Below are 20746 nucleotides of genomic sequence, written 5' to 3'. Positions count from 1 at the left end.
AGGAGATAGGGGCCAGCCCCCAACTCTTAGGAGGACTCTGACTCCTGCCAGTGGGAAATGAAGCCTACCCATCCACTTTTGAAGGCACTGTTTTAGTCACTGGCTCCTTCACTGCACTGAGCCCCACCCACCCGGATCAGGACCATAAGGCTCACCAGCACCCATCATCTTCTCTCTCCTTCCAGGATGCACAGCTATGGTGCACTTCCCAGCCTCCCTGCAGTGAAGAGGTGACTGGACTCTGGCCGTTCACTTCAGGTAGTCCCTAAACCCCATCGTGTGTCCTTCCATGCTTTCTCTTGCTCACTGACCAGCAATGCAGAGGACACAGTGGGAGACTGAGGCCTGGGGGATGGCAGAGCCATGGAAGGGAGGAATGCAGAACACTGTGAATGCCCCTCTCCGACGCACACGCACGAGACTGCAATGCGAGTGAGTAACACCTCCGTTGTGTGAAGCACTGAAAATTCTGAAAATTTACCCATGCTGGCCAATAGGTGCTCATGCTTATTAAATGTTTATTAGAAGTCCTGAGCAAAAATAACTTCCCCGAAGTCCCTCTAACCTTGGCAGATAGGGCAAGGCGTTTGGGAAACCTCTTCCTCCATTGACAGACGGTTTGGCCCACCAATGAAGAGTCCTGCCTAGATCAGATTTTCCCTCTACAGCAAAGCGCCCCCAGGGGGACCCTGTTGGGAAGTCATGATCAAGGTGCACCTACCTTTCCACCATGTACTCCAGGTTGGCCAGCCTCGCTTCCCCTGTGGAGATGATGTGGATGGCGTAGGAGCTGAGGGAACGGTGGATAAAGCCCCGAGTATGCAGGTATCTCAGGGCATCGGAGATCTGGAGCAGCAGGTGCACAATCACCTCCATGTGCAGCACCGGGAACTGGGACCGCTGCCAACAGGGGATCAAATGGCCAGAACAAAGGGGACTGGGCCCCAGCGTCCCCCAGGTACTGCAGAATGCTTTGTCATTTCCAAAGTCTTTTCAACTGACCTTCACGAGCTAACTAGTGTCCCCATCCTATAGCTGGGTAACCTAAAGCTCAGTAAGGTTAAGTGATGGCCTTACGGTCCCACTGATCCAGGCCTCCTGGCTCAAAACCTGGGTTCCTTTCCCTCAGCAAAGCTGCTTCACACCAAGAAAAAGGAAGGAAAGTCCTCAAAGTCTGGTACACGCCTCCAGTGCGGGAGCCACCACCATCACCTGCCCTGACCTGCCCCGATCCCCAGCCAAGCCTGCGCTGTGGGAGAACCTGGACGCTTCAAGGACAATTCAGCCCCTCCCGTGGGTCAGATGACCTAGAAAGTTTCTCCTAAGAGGACAGAAATACCCTCACACCAAGGCACCCAGCTGATTAAAGTCATTTCATGCCTCTCCCCAGAGAAGTGGCTTTATAAGTTAATGCCCTCACCGGAGGAAAGGAAGGGGGAATACAACACCAGGAGGTGGCGCTCAGGCAGGAGGAGCGGCTAGCCATTTCGGGGAAGGGCCCTTCCTGGAAGGTTTCTTCTCACTCCTGCCCAGGGTCTTTAGAACAAAGGCGTGGAGAGAGGAAAACAAATCTTTCAGGACCTGAGATGTGAAGCCACATCTCAGCGCATTTCCCAGGGAGTCTGTGGGCCAGGGAAGATGACGCCACCCGCCCCAGGAAACCTGAAAAGCGACAGGGGACTGATAAAGGCTTGCATATAAACAGACAGCTCTCTAAGGTAAAGGGCCTGTGGGGCACAAGTGAACATACAGGGAAATCAGGCCAGGCTGTTTGATTACAGGTTGCTCAAAGTGTGGTTATGTGTTTTCTGGCTCTACTGAGCCCTCTGATGTCTGATAAAGAAGCAGGACTAACAATAATAAAGTCACACTAGTTCCAGTGTGCTTATCGGCCTTAAATGATGCATTATGTAGCCCCCATAAAGTAAAGAATTAAGAGATTTATCTTCCATGCATGCACAAATGGGAACTCTACTCCTGGGGGAGAAGGAAGAGGGAGGGAGGGAGAACTGGGGAGGGCAGCAAGGGAAGAATCCATGGAAACGGCCACTTACCCGTTCATGGAGGACAGAGAACAGCGAGCCAACTGTGATGCGCTCGTATACAAGGCGGGTCTTCTCCAGGTCCTGGGATAGGCACACGGCCATCAGCTGCAGCAGGTGGGGGTGCCGCAACTTGCTGCAGAAGAAAAGAATCTTCAGGTGAGGCAAAGAGAAGGAGGACATGATGAAAAAATGGGTGCTTTCCTTTCTTCTCAGCCCCTTGAATGCATTCCAAACAAATACCATTTGCACACAGTGGTTTTCTAAAAAAGCAGGGTGGGGTGGGGTAAGGTATCTCTGTTGGTGGAATCCTTGGCCCCTCACTGGTCAGAACCTGATGACTTAGAGTCATCAATGACAAAGTCACTAAGAGCTACTGAGGAAGGCACTTTACGTACAGCATCTGGATCCTAACAACCAGCTCCAAGAAAGGCATAATGACACGTATCCTTATTTCAGAGATGAGGAAACCAAGGGAGATGTCAGGAACTTGCCCAACGTCACACACGCCACTCAGCCTCACATCAAAATCCATGCTGTGTCCATGAGCCTTTCCAGCCTCTTTGGGTCCCTTTAGGCTGACTTCCCCAAAAGGACAGGTTTGGCCTCTTACAGGAGCTGAGTGACCTCCTCTGGAGAGAACTCGACGAGCCAGGGTCCATTCCAAGGCCTCAGCAGCCCTGGTATGAAACCAAGAATGGAGCTCCTGCCCCAGCAAGAAACCTAAGGTACTGAGACCCATGGGCGTGTCCTCAAAGGCAGAGACATGGTTCCTCAGACGGGTGGGTCTCAAGCACAGCCATGCTCTATAACAACAGGACAGCGCATGCTGTCCTGATGGGCACAGGGCCCAAAATGTGGGGGCCTCGGGGGCTGCAGGAGAGCCAGCCAGGCCTGAGGGCTGGACCTCAGAGACCTGTGTTTTGCGGAGTCCGTCAGCTGACAGAATTGAGCCCCCTGTACCACCACCATCCCCACCCCTCAGGTTATTCCTTAATTCTTCTTTCTTGGCAGCCCTTGGAAGTCAGATCAACCAACAATGAGGAAATGCTGAGGCTGAGGGTGGCCAGTCTCCACACCTTGAGGACAGCCCTGCACAGCCCTGAACTTGGGTCTGTAAAGAGACCTGGACACGAAGTGCCCTGGGGTTTCCTCCTCACCTGCTGTGCTCTTGCTCAGCAATTAACAAGTCAGCCAGCCGCAACCTGCTGCAGTGCGGGTGGGTGGGGAAGCTCAGCTCCTTCACTGTCACCCTGCTCCCATTCCACGTCAGGCTGCAAGGGCAGGAGAGAGGTACGAGGGGGAGTGAGCAGCCACTTCTTCAGTGAGGAGCCCTCCGGCCAGAGATCGGAGAAGCAGTGTTGACCCAGATTCTGTAAGCCCCCCACCCCAGCACTACTAGGTCCTCCCTCCTCCTCCCTCCAGGTCCTCAGGAACTTAGTTCAGGTGGCACAAAGCCACTGAAGGATTTAAGGGAGGGAGTGACTTGATCAGGTTTGTATTTTAGAAAGACAACTGTACCAGCAGCATGGGGAGTGGTAGGGCGCAGGTGGTCTGGAGGATGAGAGGCCAGTTAGGAGGCTAGCCCGGGGAGGGACAGTGAGGAGGTGGGCCAAGGCCACAGCACGGATGGAGGACAAGGGGAACAGCAACACATCTGTGGCACGGGCAGGAAAGCAAGCGGCGTATGTGCAGGGGGTCCGGAGCCCCGCGAGTCTGCACAGGCCTTTTCAGAAGGGTGTTTCTGCTAAGCAGGGAGCCCAGAGCAGCCAGGCTCAAGAAGGACAAGAGAACCTGGCCAGGACAACTCCTGCAACCCCTCAGGAGGCAGGTCTCTGGGGACTGAGAACAGCCCAGGGACCATTGTCACAGGTGGATCCTGTTACTGCTGCCTCCGCTGCGTTTGGCAGGTGAGAGGCACCAGCTGATGCCTGCAGGGCTCCAGTGCCCTTTGGTATCAGAGGTCAGTCACCGCTACACTGCTCTAATTCTCTAGAGAGCAGAGAGGTGGAAACACTGTCGTGAGTCCACTTTCAGGGCCATTTGGTCGGGGGCCCATTTGGCCAGCTCTGTAGACATTTTGGTTGTCACAACCACAAATGCAGGAGATGGGGGCAAAGAGAGCTGCTCCCGGCGTCCAGGGAGTAGAGACCAGGGACACCCCTAAACATCCTACAAGGCACAGGACCACCCCCAACCACAAGGGCTAACAAAAATGTCAACCATGTCCAGGTTGAGGAATCCTGATTTAGACACCTGCTTTTCAGTGTGTCCTTGTGTTTGGGCAGAAACCCTCCACACACGAGGAACTCACACATTTTTCCTGTGGCACTAAAACAGACCTCCCACTGGGCAGCTCCCGCTTACTTGGTCATGACCATGTAGGGTCCACTGAAGAAAGAGAAGGTGGGCTCATCATCAGCTTGAATCACTTCTTTTTCTCCAATTATTGGAAGAGATCCTAGGTAGGCCAGCTGCGTTCCCCCTGTAAGATAAAACTGAAAGCAAAAAATTAGAGCACAGCTTCAGATGGTGAGGAAAAAAGAGAAAAAAGTAAAATGCCTCCAGAATTCTATCAGCCAGCTAAAAATAATGATATCTACTATTTACCAATTTGCTAAATACTCCTATACACTGGACATAATTCCTTTTTATTATCTTTAATCATCTAAGAAATCCTGCAAGGTTATCATACTTTTTCCCTTTGGCTAGTGAGGAAACTGAGGCTCATGGAAATAGGCCAGATGCCTGCCTGAAGCACCAGGCTGGGGCTCAGGGGCCTCTTGTGTCCTCCACAGACCCCAGGCCTGTGTGCAGCCAAAGCCAACATTCCTTTCCCCCACCCCACCCCACCCCAGGCTGCCTCGGCACAACCAGCAGACTCAGGGGTGGGGGCTGAGCTGTCAGCAAACGCCACCCAGCCACCCAGCAACATTTCCCAACGGTCTCTTTGATGAGCAGAACCGAGGATCTCCAAAATACTGTTTTCCCTCAGAAGATTTCTCAGTGTAAAAATCCCAGTTTCTTAAAGGCATTCCAACAATGCTCAAAAATTGGTAAGAGGACAAGGTCAGTCACAGATAAGACCCAGGAGGTCAGCTTTCTGCCTCCCTTCAGAACACGTCTGGGGCCTTCACTGGGAATTAAAGGATCATTTTTCTAAACTCCCCATATCCAGCCCAAAGTCCTTCAAGGGACTTTTCAAGGGTTTTCACCATTCTTCAGTGAGGACAGGAACACTAAGAGGTACTTATCCTGTGAAAGCAGTAAAGAAAGAAACACTTTGGAGAGGAAAAGTAAGGAGGAGTTGGACAAAGTCATGGGACATGGGGCCAGGGCCAGGTATCCCCCAGTTAGTCCTGCAAACACTGGCTGTCGGTGACAACCTCTTACCTTTCCAAAGCCAAAGCTGTAGATATTTTGGGCAGAAATGACTCCAGCTTTAAGCAGTCGGTTAGGAGAGCCATTAGGGTTTCTAGAAATATTTAAAAGAGGGGGAGAAAAGTAAGGATTAATTACCCAAACCAGAGCAACAATGCTGAACCAAGTTGTCAAAATGTGTGGTTGGTTTTGTCTTTACTCTTTGACAGTGGAACTGCAGATGCTGTAACAGCCAGCCTCTGAGAGGGCCCCCATGACCCCCACCTCCTGGTATTCATGCCCTTGGGTAGCCACTCACAGGTCAGAGAGGGCTGACCTGTTAATCCAGCAGGATATTACAGAAATGATACAGTGCTGTGAGTTCCAAGGCTAGACCCAGCAGAGCATCTGCCCTGATGTCTCTTGGATCATGTGCTCTGGAGGAGGCCAGCTGCCATATTGTGGGGCCACTCCAGCAGCCCAATGGGGAGGCCCAACATCCAACACCAATTTGTCAGCCATGCAAGTGAACCATCTTGGAACTGGATCCTGCAGCCCCAGTCAAGCCTTCAGATGACTGCAGCCCAAGCTACAGCTTGACTACATCCTCATGAGAAACCCTGAGCCAGAACAACCCAGCTAAGCCAGTCCCTGATTTCTGACCCACAGGAACAGTATGAGACACAAATATTTATTATTGTTTGAAGCTGCCAAGTTTGGGGAGATGATTCATTATGCAGCAATAGATAATGATGACAGATGGTCAAAACTGGAAAGAACCATACATAAGGCGTATCTTGTCCAACTTTCTCATTTTTCAGATGGGAAAAATGGGGCCAGAAAAGGGTAACCTGAGGTCACCAAACAGCAGCAGGGATTGGGCTTTGGCCCTACTAAAGGAACTTGGTCTGCCAAGATCCTAACGCTGGCAGAAGAGGAGGTATGAGAGATGGAAGAAGCTGGATCACGAAGAGGCTCCAAGGCCAGATGAGGGATTTGGGAGTTTATCCTAGTAGCCATGGGGAAGACCCTAAGAGGGTTTTTAGCAGAGAATGGCATAGTTTGATTTCCATTTTTAAAAGGTCATTCTGGATGCTGAGTAAAGAACCAAGGTGGGCAAGAGCGGCAGCAGGGAGAGCAGTTAGGAGTCACTTGTCCTCGGGGAATCACTAACTCATCTTGCCTGAGAAGCCAGTGGCATCCAGGTCATGCGAGGAAAACCAGGATGCATGTGCACAGAATGGGATGGGGGAGCCTGTGAAGACTGTGACAAGTCTAGTCACACTGATCACAAGAAAAGATGCCATCAGAGAAAATCAAAATGGAAAGAATTCTCCACAAATATACCCTAAGTCAATAAAGCCCAGGGAATTCAAAACTTAACTCCCTGAGGGTGGAGAGAAACCTGGATGGAGCCCCACTCCTGTAGCTGTGATGGGGGCAGGGGAAGCTGCCCACCCAGGCGGCACCAAGTCTTACACCAGCTTAAAACAGCCCAAGGAACCTTAAATTAAGCACTTATCAATAAGGGAATATGCCTCCGGTGGTTCAGAGATGACAAAAAAAGCTAGCCACTTGCTATGCTGAGAAAGGGTTTTCTGCTGGGCACCCCAGACCTGAAATGTTCCTCCCTTGTTAACCGTAGGATGGTTCCCACTGGAGCCCAGAACTCATTTCCCTCAGACATTCTTGGAAATACGAGGACAACCGAAGGTTTTCAGAGGACACATCCTCTCCTTCCAAGCTCACCCCTTTGGGTGGGCCAGATGCTGGAAGGGACTGATGTGGAGGGGACAGAGGTGGCCCCAGCTGCAGGGCTCCCACGAGCAAGGCTGGGGTGATGCAGAACATCCCACTCTGCTTAAGGCAGCACTCACCCTGGCATGAGGCCCCCAAACCGGGGCAGGCTACAGATGAGCCGCTGTGGGGAGTCAATCTTCTTCAGGAGGTCATAGGAGAAGCCCTGGATGATGGTCTGCATGTGCAGGGCGCAGCGGTGCATGAACTCCACCATCTGCAACACACGGCAGAGACACTCAATGCCAGCTCGGCTAATGGCCACCCTGGCCTTCGATGGGGCTGGAATGGACTGAGGTGAATGGTCTGAGGAGCCAGGAGGCTCTGACAGGGAAACCTCTGGGAAGGGAAGGGCCCAAGTGACTTCCTAAAGATACGGAATGAGATGATTCCACTTTCAGGGAGATGAGTTGGCAATAACTTCCTCCAACTCCCTCCCCATTTAACAGATGAGGAAACTGAGGCAGGAGGAGTAAAATTACTTGTCCAAGGCACAAGAGCTAAGGAGCAGGAGAACCAGAGGGGGCGGGGCCTCTCCTATCTCCCCCTTCCCTCCATGTGCCCAGCACTATGCATGCTCTGTGTTCTTTACATTTGTTAGGTTATTTAGTCCTCATTAAAACACATTACACTTGCTAGTGTGCAGCCACAGGCAAGGTACTTAATGCCAATGCACCTCAGTTTCCCCATCTGTAAAATGGGGGCAACAACAGTACTGACCTGAGAGGGTTGTTGTAAAGATTGCACGAGTTAATATTTAGCTAATTTAATTCAGAATGTCTAATGCATGGTAGGTGCTAGTTAAGGGTCAGACAATTACAATTGTTCTCCCTCCCCACTGACTGGATGACCAGAAAATTTCACTAGACTTGCCCAAGGTTTTACAGCTGATTAACTTGCTCCAGCCCAGGCCTGTGTGTCCAGAGCCAATGACAAGGCCACTGCAAGCTGTGTGCTGCCCCCAGGACCAGCCTCTGCCCTGGGCTCCTGACCCCCAGCCCAGCGCTCTGCCTCAGGTGTGGCTGCGGTGGGCCCACACTTACCGCGGTGCTGCGTTCCTTGTCTGCTGCCAGGGCCCAGGTTTGCGGGTTTCGACCATTCTCATCGTGGAGTCGAAGATCACCCCCTGCATCCAGCAGTTTGCTGAGGATCCACTGATTGCCTGAAAATGCTGCTGCGTGGACAGGGGTGCTCCCATCAAAGCAGCGGCTATGGGGGAGGTTACAATGAGTGTCCATGGCAACACTCCTCCCCTTCCACGGGTAACACAGGACTCCCTTTCCACAAAGGCCACTTTTGGTGGTGAGGGTGGTAAAAACACCTTGTGAGGCCCCTGTCTGGGCCAATGTATCCTCTTTTTCCACCTTACCTCCACCTTCAAGGTGGTACTATTTCTCAATTTATAGATGAGGAAACAAAAGGGCAAAGCCGAGATTCACACCCAGGTATGGGTCTGGTCTGAAATTCAATGTTCTTTCCCCACTGCCCCCTGACACTGGCTGCCCTGAAACAATTTCTTCATATCTGTAGTGTCCTGTGATCAGGCTGGTGAAGCACAACCTAACCAGAGACCATCTCTCTCACGTGAGAATGCCTGGATCTCCCCAGCTCTATGCTAGAGGCCCACAAAACTTGGCATCAGCGATCTGGTCAAGGATCTACAACTCAGAAAAATTTAACCAAAGCCAATAAAATGAGATACGAAGGGACAGCCTAAAGGATACAGCTAGACGTATTATGCAGCTGTGGTTTCCTAACCTGGTTGCACATCAGAATCACCTAGAAAGCTTGCTCTCTTTAATTGAAAAAGAAGCACAAACAGGAGGAGGAAAGAGAGGCAGAGGAAGACATAAAATCAAAAAGGAGGAAAAGGAGAAGAACGATTAAGTCTCCCAACTCCAGACCCCAATTCCCTTGCCCAGAGGCAACTACTGTTACAAGTGTTTGTATCCTTCCAGAAATTCCCTATACATATACAGGTAGGAATAAGAATATGTCATGTTAACTGTTCTGCATTTAAATTTTTTCATTTAACAATATACCTTGTATGTCATGTTAACTGTTCTGCATTTAAATTTTTTCATTTAACAATATACCTTGGAGAAACTTCCACATGAGAACATACAAACCACCTCAATTCTTTTTAACAGCTGCATAGTATTCCAACGTATGGATGTAGCACAGTTTAGTTAATAAGCCACTGGAATATTTTTCAAAAACACAGATGGCTCAGATTACACGGCAGACTGGGTCAGAATCTGCAGGCAAGGGGCCCAGGAATGTGTGCTTTTTCCAAGTTCCCCAGGTGATGCCAATAAAGCTGGCCAGGGAACACCTGGGATAGCTCATTGTGAGCTTTCTCCTACTGCTGAGTCTAAATAGCAGTCCAGCACACTGCACTATGGGAACAGTAATATCCTCTACGCTTTAAAAATAAATGTGCGTGTTTTACAGCCTTCTGATCATTCTTTCTATTAACAGTAAGAGAGCTGGGTAGGGAGAGGGAAGACATTCTTTTTCATTTCTCTTGAATGCTAAGGAAGAAAGGAATAATGGTTTTTATACCCAACTAAACCTTACAAGGGAATCCAGGTCCAAGTGGTATTAAAATGTGTATTGTTTCATTAATTTACCCTAAAGGTTGAAAACCGGAGGCCCACAGACTAATCTGGCTACCCAGAGACATGTTTTATTTGGTCCACACAGTGTTTCAAAAAAAGAATTTAAAGTAACGGGCAGTATTTAATACTTTAGAGATTTCGCATTAACAATTGGGATTTTCAACCTCTTGGAAATTGGGAAGATCTGGCCTCCCTGGCTCCCTTTCCTGCCAACTGCAACAGAAGCTCCTTAGACAGAGCCTGTACCCAGTGACCCTGCTTGGTCCTCCAAGCACCTGACTCCGTGACCTCAGTAAGCCCAGGCCATCACAGCATTTCCATTGAGAACTCAGGAATACAACCTCCCCCCAGAAATCTCCCTTCACGTTGATGGAAGATATTTTTTAAGTATATGAAGGCATTCCCGTCACAAAATAAAAATCCGATTTGCCTTCCTCTCCTTGATATCGCCTTTTCCCACCTCCTCCAGCATCACGGGGGACTTCTAAGAAGGGAACTCCTCAGTTTTTCAGGTGCTGAGCTCCTGGTCTCAGTCCTATCATTAATACAAATGCACCACGACAGGCCAGTCATTTAAACCTCCCGGGCATCAGTCCCCTAATCTGGAATATTAAAGATTTGAATGATTTGTTCTTTAAAGAACCCAGCTCTAAGTTTCCACAAAGCAGATGAATGGGAAATGCTGCATTTTTGCTGAGGAACTGCAGGGCTAATATGGCCTCTCCACATAGCTGTTAACTGCAAACATCAAGTGAGAGAGCCCTTTATTTCTGAGCTTTGAAATTAAATACTGATACAGTAGAAACAGAGTTTATATGAATCCAGAAAAATTTTGGGAGGAAACAGCAAAATGTTCACTGTGTTATCTCTGAATTACAGAATTCTCACACTGATTGGTTTTTTTTCTTTATACTTTTCCAAGCTTCCAAGTTTTTTCCCACTAAGCAAAGTCATAACAAAAACAAGCTTCCAACATCAATACTTCTTTAAAAAATACATTAAGCAGGGTCTCCTTATGTAAGATGCAAAAGCTATTTTATGACTTATGATTGTTCATATTCTAGCATTCCTGTGAAAATCAGCTGGAATCAAGTAAATGCTCAAAACTTGTTTCTGGTTCTGTCCAGTGGGAACTGCAAAAATACCTGCTGTCCTCTGTCAAAGAGGTGGTTGTAAAGCTCTAGCGAGCTAGTGTGTGGGAAAGCCCTGGGAAAAGCAAAAGCCCTATATAAAGAGAAGAAATGTTTTCTTGTAGTGGATTCATTACATTGGGTTGCTGTTCCATATTAAAATTTGGACCTACTATTACTCAGATTCTTTTAAACCACCACTGCAAAAGTCATCCTGACGAAGTGATGCCAAGTATATTAATTTGTGGAGAACTTGGTTGTGGGATATGTTAAAGTGCTTAAGCAAATCATAAATTATAATGTGGGGTGGAACTATATAAACAGTACTTGTTAATGACTAATTAATGACTAGTAAGTTTCTCTTATTTCAGAAGGTCTAATAAAATTGGAAAAAATTTTATTAGCAGTGAAAATAATGTTTCAACATAAGTATACAAAGTATTTCACTGATACAAATTAGTAGAGGAACTTTTAATATGTTGTCAAATTAGTTTCCAAATGCCCCAACTCATCCTGAGAGCATATTTTCTAGACAGCGATGTTATTGTACTTACTGATTTGGATCTGATCCATAATCCACCAGGATATCAACTAATTTTGTAAGGCCTAATAATGCAGCAATGAAAAGTGGTGTTTGGCCCAGGGAGTTAACTGCATCAACATAAACTCCTGCAAAGCAAATACCAGAATCAATACCAATGTAAGGAAATCTCTTGAGATAAAACTTGTGAAATTCATATTAGGGAATTCTTTTATACAGTACTTTATCACTACTGCAAATTTATCTTTTTAAAAAGGAAAAATAAAAGCTTTCATTAGTCATAGTAACAGAAAAGGCCATACATAGATCAACAAGAAAGCAACCATAGTGTTTACATATCTACAAAATTTATTTACAGAAAGTTGCACTGAAACATTTCACCACACTCTGGTATGCTAAGAAAAATAAAAGGGATTAAGATTGTTCTGTCTTCATAAGGCATGAAAAAGGGAATTAATGATAGTGTGTGTTAGGTACAATACAAAAGGATGATTCGGAACAAAAGTCACCAACATTAGAGCCCACCAACTGAAATATACTGACAGAAGAAAAATAAAAGATATCAACTCCCCAATACTACAGAGCTACAGTAATCAAAACAGCGTGGTACTGGCACAAAAACAGACATATGGATCAGTGGAACAGAATAGAGAGCCCAGAGATAAATCCACACACCTGGCCAACTGATCTTCAGCAAAGGAGAAAAGAACATTCATTGGAGAAAGGCAGTCTCTTGTGAGTGGTGCTGGGAAAGCTGGACGTGTGTATATGTGAAGTTAGAACAATCCCTCATGCCATACACAAAAATAAACTTAAACATAAGACAAGACACCATAAATCTGCTAGAAGAGAACACAGGCAAAATATTCTCTGACATAAATGGTAGCAAAGTTCCCCTAGGTCAGTCAGTCTACCAAAGCAACAGAAATAAAAGCAAAAATAAACACATAGGACCTAATCAAATTTATAAGCTTTGCACATCACAGGAAACTATAAACAAAATGAAAAGACAACCTACAGGATAGGAGGAAATATTTGCAAACCATGGGACTGACAAGGGTTTAATTTTCAGAATATACAAACAGCTTATACAACTCAGTAACAACTAAAAAACGGGCAGAAGACCTAAACAGACATTTCTCGAATGAAAACATAAAGGTGACCAATAGGCACATGAAAAGATGCTCAATATCTCTAATTATCAGGGAACTGCAAATCCACACTACAATGAGGTAGCACCTCCAGGCCAGTCAGAATGGGCACAAAGAATGCTGGAGAAGGTGTGAAGAAAAGGGAACTCTCCTACACTGTTGATGAGAATGTAATTTGGTACAGTCACTGTAGAAAACTCAAAACTCCTTTAAAAACCGAAAATAGGTTTTACCTAAGATTCAACAACCCCACTGCGAGAAAAGTAACTCAATAAGATACTTGCTCCCCAACGTTCGTAACAACATTACTTACAATAAACAGCGAACACATGGAAGCAACCTAACCGCCTATCAACAAATAACACAATAAGGAAACTGCTGTATACTTTATGTTGATGGAACGTACTAGTCAACCATAAAAACCAACACAACGGAGCTACTTCCTAAATAACCTCCCCCCAAATGAAACATGTTATGCTACCCACGTGCAGAACATCCCGAACTAAACAGAAAAATCAACTTACAAAGCAGGCCAAAAAAAAAAAAAAAATACGAAACTATACACCAAACAATAGTGAACGCGAAAACAAACTCTGACACTAAAACCCGTACGTATGCACAACGCCCTAACAAAAACACACACTTCAATTCCTGACACAGTTTGAAAATCGAAACCACTCAGATTGCGTTTTCTCCCTCTTACTCCACCAAGTGGAAGAGAAGAACGATCATCAATGGCAAATGGCAGTCACACAAGCGACACCAAGAGCCGGCTTCACGCTCAGGAGAGAACGCTACGCCTCCTCCTCGTGGTTTCGGGTGCTCTACACGTTCAGAGAAACTTCTCTAGTAACGAACTATAGAAATGATCCCTGAAAGTATAGTCTTAACCACACACTCTCTGCTTTGTCCTTGGTGTACGGAGCCCACACATATTTAAGTGATGGTGAGTATTTCTTACAGCATTATTCTTTCGAAATGTAAACTGGCATGTGTTTTCTAAAGAACTTTTCCATTACCGAAGCTCAACAAAGCGTTTCAATATTCTTGGGGTTTCAGAAGACACTTCAAATTATCACATTAATTAACATACTGTTGTTAAACAGCCAATCACAATCACACGCCACATAACTCCAACCCCGCCCCGCTTCGCGCGGCAGTTCCGCAGCGTCAGGTTTACGTGAAACGCTGACGACTGCAAAGTGCGCCGCAGCGTCAGGACGCGTCCCCACTTAGACTGGCGGTTGGCGCGAGGCCGAGAAAAACGAAGACAAAAGTGGAAGGTGAGAGCAATGACCCAAAAGCCAAAAACGATGACATTTGCAAAGCGCGCCCTTTATACTATGACCAGAATACCAAACGTGTAAATATTGTTTGGGATTTTTTTTTCAAAACTAATTTTTTATTTACGTGAAACTTGTGAGGAAAAAAAATGTGTTTAAATAAGCAGGACATCATTCCCCTGCGTAAAGCTTTAGCAGCTTTCCAGCTCTTGGACTAAAGACAGAATTCTCATTTACAAGGTCCAGCATGGTCTGGCCCTCACTCACCTTTCCAGCCACATTCCCCCTCACTCCAGCCATCCTGAACCACTTAACAGTTCCCCATACTCATCATGTTCCTTCACACAAGCTGTTCTCTCTGCCAGGAAGTTTAGAAAGGATGGCTATTTCACCCTAGTCTGGAGTATTCAATAAACCAATACAACATGAAATGAAATAGTGGAAAAGAGAAACTTTTCGTTTATCCTTGAAAAAAAACTGAAAAACGAGAAAAAAAATTCAGATGTTGGAAAACAGACACTTTCCTATAAATACAGTTGGGAGTGTGACTGGGTATAATGCTTTTGGAAAGCAAGATGGCAGTATCTTAAAAATTTGACCCAGAAATCCCACTTTGAATATTAAAAACATTATGTAAACATACATTACAAAGTATTTTATCAAAGCTTTGTTTCTGGTGATACAAACTTCAAAAAAGAAAATACTAATATCCATCAGTAGGAGCACAGCTGAATAAATTATGGTACATACAGATAATAAAATAATAAAGTTATTAAAATGAATTAGATCTGTATTAATTGGGTTACAGATAGACAGGATATACTGTTAAATGGGAAAAGCAAGAATCCAAGCAGGCAGGCAACATTAGAGAGTTCAATCAATGAGTGGTGTAGCTAAAATGATGGAATTGAAGTATCTAACAGAGTTTAGCAAATAACTACTTTATAAATATTAAAAATTAAAACCCCAACATTCTTATAACCAGTAGAAGGATTTAAGCTTAAAAAATAATCCATTTTGCCCAAGTGATATGGGTTTCAACTAATGCAGCATTCAGTGGTGCCCCATGTTTTGCTATGTGTAGTAGAAGCTCTTTCACATGGGATTTATGGCACCATATAGTCTGATCCAATCTGCCTTCCAGTCTTTACTTCCTAAAGTCTCACATACATACCACACACTTCAGGAACACACACACTAAACTGCTTGCTATTTGTATGCTCCTTTGCTCCTGTATAAATTCCCTCTGCACCATACTTGTTGAATGAACAACCGAATGAATAATTAGAAACTTATAGTATCAAATTATCCACTATTTTGTTTAAGCATTAAGAAGAAAAAACAGCATAGAGGTCTCTAAATCTCTGCTGATATGGCACAGACTGATTTCTAATGGCTTCCTTGTCTGTTCATGTTTCTTGAAACACGTGAATTTCAAAAAAAAAAAAAAAAAAAGCCCAAGAAAAGCAAGCAGCAGGATCTATATAGTACTGCTGCGGGAAAATGTGTTACAGCTTCGCTGTGACAGCAACCTGGATCCTAGTGAGAGACCAACCCAAAATCTGGAGAACTCAGAAGGTTTATTACACCAGCAGGTCCCGAAGAGTTAACACTCCAAGCTCTAAACCCCAGCTGTAGCTTTACACCAGCTTTTATAGGCTGCCAGTTCACACTTTGCAACATCATTTGCAAATGAGGTATAACAAAAGTTGACTAATTAGGAACAAGCTTTGTAGAAATGGCCCAATCAGGAGGGAGAGAAATAACCAATCAGGAGTGAGCTCAATTCCAATGAAGTACTACAAATGGACTAATCAGAAGTTAGGGAAATGAACCAATCAGGAGTGAAGGAAATAACCAATCAGGAGTGAGCTCAGGGAACCAATAGAATTTCAGGGGTAAGTAAGCTGTTTCAGACGCAAAAAGTGAGATAGATCTGGGCCAGGGAACCGGATGGTCCTGGCAGGAAAGTTGTGGCCTTTCCTGGGAGTCCTGCGGGTCTTTTTATGGGGTTATCTGCCTCAGTATGATACCACGTTCATCAAAGCAACTTTAGAAAATATATATCTTTGACTCCACTGGTTAAAATAACCTATTTTTTTGTAATAAAAACATTTTTAATAGGAAAAAAATGCTTTTAAAAGATCACCCAAGGAAGCCTGAGAAAAAAGGGGTTTCCAGTAGGTTCTTAAAGCCATGAACTCAGGTGGAAAAGTGAGAATAAGAGAAAAGTGATAATCAAAATTTTAAGAACAGGGACCAGGTTAAGTGACCAAGTGAAACTACAAGGGGAAAACTGGTATGAGAACTGAGTAAGTGGGAATCATGGATGACACTGACAATGAGTTACAAGGCACTAATACAGTTCTGGATCAGTGGTGTGGTCTCGATGTTCCTGAATTCCTAATAAAGCTCATCTCCAAACAAAGGAACAAAGCCAAAGCTTCAACTCGAACTCCAAGGAATATAAACAGAATGCCTGTAAAGGCTCCACCTGGTGATGAAGAAGGATTTAATTATAATGAAGAACTGTAAAGAGGGAGAAGTATTTGGAAACCAGCAAAAATTTCCTAGACACCTTTTTTGGGACTTTCAGATAAACATCTTAGGTGAAAAGGATGATACACCAGTTCATTTCTGTGACAAATGTGGATTGCCTATTAAAATCTATGGGCGAATGATTCCATGCAAGCATGTTTTTTTGCTATGACTGTGCTATTTTACATGAAAGAAAGAGGTAAGATGTGTCCAGGCTGTAGTGATCCCATGCAGTGAACTGAGCAATGTACACGCGGTTCTCTCTTCATGGGTAGCATTGTGAAAGGGTGCAAGAGAATGTATTTGTCTCAGAGAGACTTACAGGCTCATATCAACCACCGCCATACGAGAGCTGGAAAACCTGTTACCCGTGCTTCACTTGAGAATGTTCATCCTCCTATTGCCCCACCAGCTGAAATCCCGGATCGGTTTATAATGCCGCCAGACAAGCACCACATGAACCATATTCTGCCAATCATGATGCCATCACCTCATGATGCCACCACCTCCTTTGCAACACGTGCCACACGAACACTATAATCAGCCACATTGAGGATATTCATGCTCCTCCAGCAGAATTGTTCATGGCTCCACCTCCTTTGATCAGTCAGGAAACCTTTCATATTTCAACAAGAAAACACAGCAATTTAATAATTGTCCTTATTCAGGATGACTCAAATTCAGGTGCTAAAGAGCCACGACCTCCTGCCCAAGCACCTGCTCACCATCATCCTGAGTATCGGGGTCAACCAGTGGTATCACACCTTCATCATATTACACCTCCACAGGAACACTATGTACCACCCCCACCTCCTCCATCACCAATAAGCCATCCAATACCATATCCTCCCCAGCCTGCAGGTACTCCTCACCTGGTTTATAGCCAAGCTTCACCTCCACCAATGACCCCTGCTCTGCCACCAAAAACCCCTCCCCCTGGGCATATTATTGGCCAGATGCCACCTTATATGAATCATCCTCCTCCTGAACCTCCCCCACCTCAACATGGTGATCCATGTATAACTGTACCCCCTCCTCACCAGTATAATCCTAACTCTCTACCCAGTTCACTGAAGATCAAGGAACTCTGAGCCCTCCACAACCAGGAGGAATGAGTCCTGGTATATGGCCTGCACCAAGGGGGCCACCTCCTCCTCCATGAATGCAGGGTCCACCTTCTCAAACCCTACTTCCTGGACCAGATCATCCAGATCAGACAAGATACAGACCATGTTACAATGACAATAGTATTTTAAACTAAAGATATAGTGAGGAAACAAAACCTCTGTATAGTCAATCTTTTAATTAAGCTTTGACTAGGGAAGGAAAAGCACCTCTTGCTGTAAAACACTCAGGGTCTTGTCTCCTAAAATGGTTTTAAATCTTGAAAAATTGATTTCAAGTGCTATGCCATAATAAGTGGCTCAGTTGAGCACAGCTGTACTTTAACACCTTTGTTCCCCTAGTGTGGTAAATTGACTCAGAGGCCACCTTTGTAAAAAATTTGAACAAAATTTTTCATCATTTCACTTTCAAAAGCATTGCTTTTGTTAAATCCGATATTTAGTTTTTCTTGTGGTACATTTTGTTAATCTGCGTGAAAGGTTTAAATTTCTATATGGTTATAAAAATGCTATTTTTATGTGAATTTAAGTGCAGCCACATATATTTTTTAAACCATGTTTTACCACTAATTTCCCAAAGTTACAGTGAAACCCTAAAAGTAAAAAAAAAAAAAAATTAGTGGAACATATGCTGTGTAATAATGGCAGTTTTCAAAAGCATTACCACCTCCAACAGGAAATGAAGCCTGCTTTTTCCTAAAGTGAACGATATCACATAATAGTTGGTAGAATTAGGAGATTTTGCTGATTTTTCTAGCCTACTGTGCAATGACAAGTTTGATGTGTGAAGGGCTCCAGTGCAAAACCAGAGTAACTTCCTAAAGCAGATGTCAGGAAAAGCATCTCATTATTCTGGAATAACTTTAAGGTGAAGTTCAAATAACAATACAGTTTAGATTAAGCAAATGAAAAAAGTGTCAGTGCAACAGACTAAAAAGGCTGACTTAAAATTATCTTTAGCTGAAGTAACATAATTAAAACAAGAAAAACAGCACTGAGGGGGAAAAGTATACACTATTTTAACTAAGGACATACCAAAATTTATGTCTAAAGCTACTTCAAGCCCATTTTCTGGGTAACTCTTACTACCCTATTGCTTATAGTAAGACACTTCAAAGCCCAGACATGAATTTATTTACAGAGACATATTCAATGCCTAACACCAGGGTTGAGATGGCAACACCATAGAAGTCCTACACTCAAAATCAAAAAGTTATTCAAACACACATCTTTGAAAAACCCACATACCAGAGGTAAACACAACACATTATTAGCTTAAAACCACTAAGAACCCTCGCAGAAAAATACATCACTTTTCGAAGATCTTCCTCCCATTAAACTAGGTAAAAACCAAAAACCACTCAGATAGTGTCCTCTCCCTCTTACTCTTCCAAAAGAAAAGAAGAACAGTCATCAATGGCAAATGGCAGTCACCCTAAGCAACACCAAGAACCAACTTCAGGCTCAGGAGAGAACACGACACCTTCTCATGGTCTATGGGTGCTCTACACGTTCAAAGAAGCTTCTCTAGTAACAAACTATAGAAATGATCCCTGAAAGTATAGTCTTGACTTTATCTTCGAGGCCTCTGATTGCTCTGTGGCAGCCACGCACTTTTCACTGATGGCAAGATAATTTCCCCACTTCTAGTTCTACTAGAAAAAATAGAAAGAGCTTTTGAAAATACAATCTTTCAAATGCTATCACTTCCCAACTCATTTTAACATTTTAACTGGAAATGTAATTTAACAACTTTTAAAGCAGTCACACTTAATTAACATAATACTGAATGACAGCCAATGACAATCTGCGTCTTTAAAGCCCGGGAGGCATGCACTCCACAGTTCTGGTATGGCGACCTCGCCCCTTGAAAGCTATAAAGGAAAGGGTGGGTCTTTGCCTTTGCTAAGTGAGAATCTAGCTGATTCTAATGATCAGTAAATCTTAGCCATTCTAATTCAAGGCTGTCCTAAAAGTTCGACTTCAAAACTCTGGTAAGAGGTCACCAGGACTGTGGCAGGAAGGGGGACTGGGTGGCAGAGAACCAGCACTGGAAAACAGAACCTTTTGGTTTTTGTACCATATGGTTGTTCACCCTTTCTGAATTTTTAAGATGGAGCGGGTAGGTGGATTTGGCATCATTTCTTCCCTCAACAAATACCTAAGTGCCAACCATAACTATACTAGCTACTATTTATTGTGAACTTGCCAGGCACCAGTCATCATTCTAAGTGCTATTCTATGAGATAAATACAATTATAATCATCCCAGTTTTATGGAATTTAGGCACAGAAAGATTAGGTAACTTGCCTGAGGTCTGTAGAGCGTAGTAGAGCATAGTGGGTGTCACCTTAACGATTATCCCGATTTTTTATGTGCTAAAGATTATTCTAGGTACTGGGCAAACAGAGGCACAGTGGTGAGTAAAGGTCCCTACTCTCACAAAAAGCTTACATTCTAGTGAGGTAGAGAGATGACAATAGATACCCAAGAGGATCAGATGATGAGGCATGCAGAGGACTTAAAGTGCTGAAATAGAGAGGGACACGGCGGCTACTTTAGATATGAGTGCTCAGGGAAGTCCTCTCTTTAAAGGTTGCATTTAAGCAGAGAAAACAACTAATGCCAAGACCCAAAGAAGGGAGCAAGCAATTTGAAGACAGCTAGAGAACACAGGGTATAAGGGAGAGGGAAGGTGCAGGCAGATGATGTCAGATAACTGAGGATTTTCTAGGCATGGCCAAGGCCTGGGGAGTCTGGATTTTAAGTGGGAAGGGAAGCCACTGAGAGGTTTGAAGCTCTGGAGACCAGTTCTGAACCGCTGCAAGGAGAGATCATGGCAGCTTGCATTTGAGCACAGCAAGAAGGGAGGAAAAACTTGGGCTGTTCTGGAAGTTGAGCTGATTGGACTCACTGGTGGACTTGCTCAGGGGGTGGGGTGTCAGGGGAAGAGGTTTGTTTCAAAGGTTGACATGTTTTGTGCCTGGAATAACTCAATGGATGGTGCTGTGCAGGGAAGACTAGCAAGAGACGGATTTCTCATCTAAAGGAGGGGCTTTTTCTCAGTGGGGTAAGGGAGTATTCAACTACTATACTTGCTTTATCTAATTTTAACTCTTATAACAACCCGGTGTTTTGATGCTATTAGTACTACATCTG

At 44.8% G+C, this 20746-nt stretch overlaps 1 protein-coding gene, 2 non-coding genes and 1 pseudogene across 3 annotated transcripts in view; 1 reads left to right on the top strand and 3 right to left on the bottom strand.

Moving 5' to 3' along the window:
- Positions 1-20746, bottom strand: part of TEX14 (testis expressed 14, intercellular bridge forming factor) — a 93509-nt gene that overhangs the window by 36380 nt on the left and 36383 nt on the right. Inside the window, exons 3-10 of the mRNA XM_032498396.1 lie at positions 11505-11619; positions 8243-8408; positions 7280-7416; positions 5436-5517; positions 4410-4540; positions 3203-3316; positions 2055-2178; positions 722-900 (exon numbers count right to left, since the gene is read on the bottom strand). Coding sequence (XP_032354287.1) covers positions 722-900; positions 2055-2178; positions 3203-3316; positions 4410-4540; positions 5436-5517; positions 7280-7416; positions 8243-8408; positions 11505-11619 — 1048 coding nt within the window. The remainder of the gene's footprint in view (positions 1-721; positions 901-2054; positions 2179-3202; positions 3317-4409; positions 4541-5435; positions 5518-7279; positions 7417-8242; positions 8409-11504; positions 11620-20746) is intronic.
- Positions 13316-13530, bottom strand: LOC116656929. The gene has a single exon (XR_004311934.1). It is a non-coding gene; the product is annotated as a small nucleolar RNA U3 (small nucleolar RNA).
- Positions 16251-17724, top strand: LOC102515769 (annotated as a pseudogene).
- On the bottom strand, positions 18944-19156 carry LOC116656930. The gene has a single exon (XR_004311935.1). It is a non-coding gene; the product is annotated as a small nucleolar RNA U3 (small nucleolar RNA).

The sequence above is a fragment of the Camelus ferus genome, chromosome 16, assembly GCF_009834535.1.
Source record: "Camelus ferus isolate YT-003-E chromosome 16, BCGSAC_Cfer_1.0, whole genome shotgun sequence".
NCBI classification, from domain to species: Eukaryota; Metazoa; Chordata; class Mammalia; order Artiodactyla; family Camelidae; genus Camelus; species Camelus ferus.
Note: the sequence above shows the minus strand (reverse complement) of the source record. Positions and strands in the feature narration are given on the sequence as shown.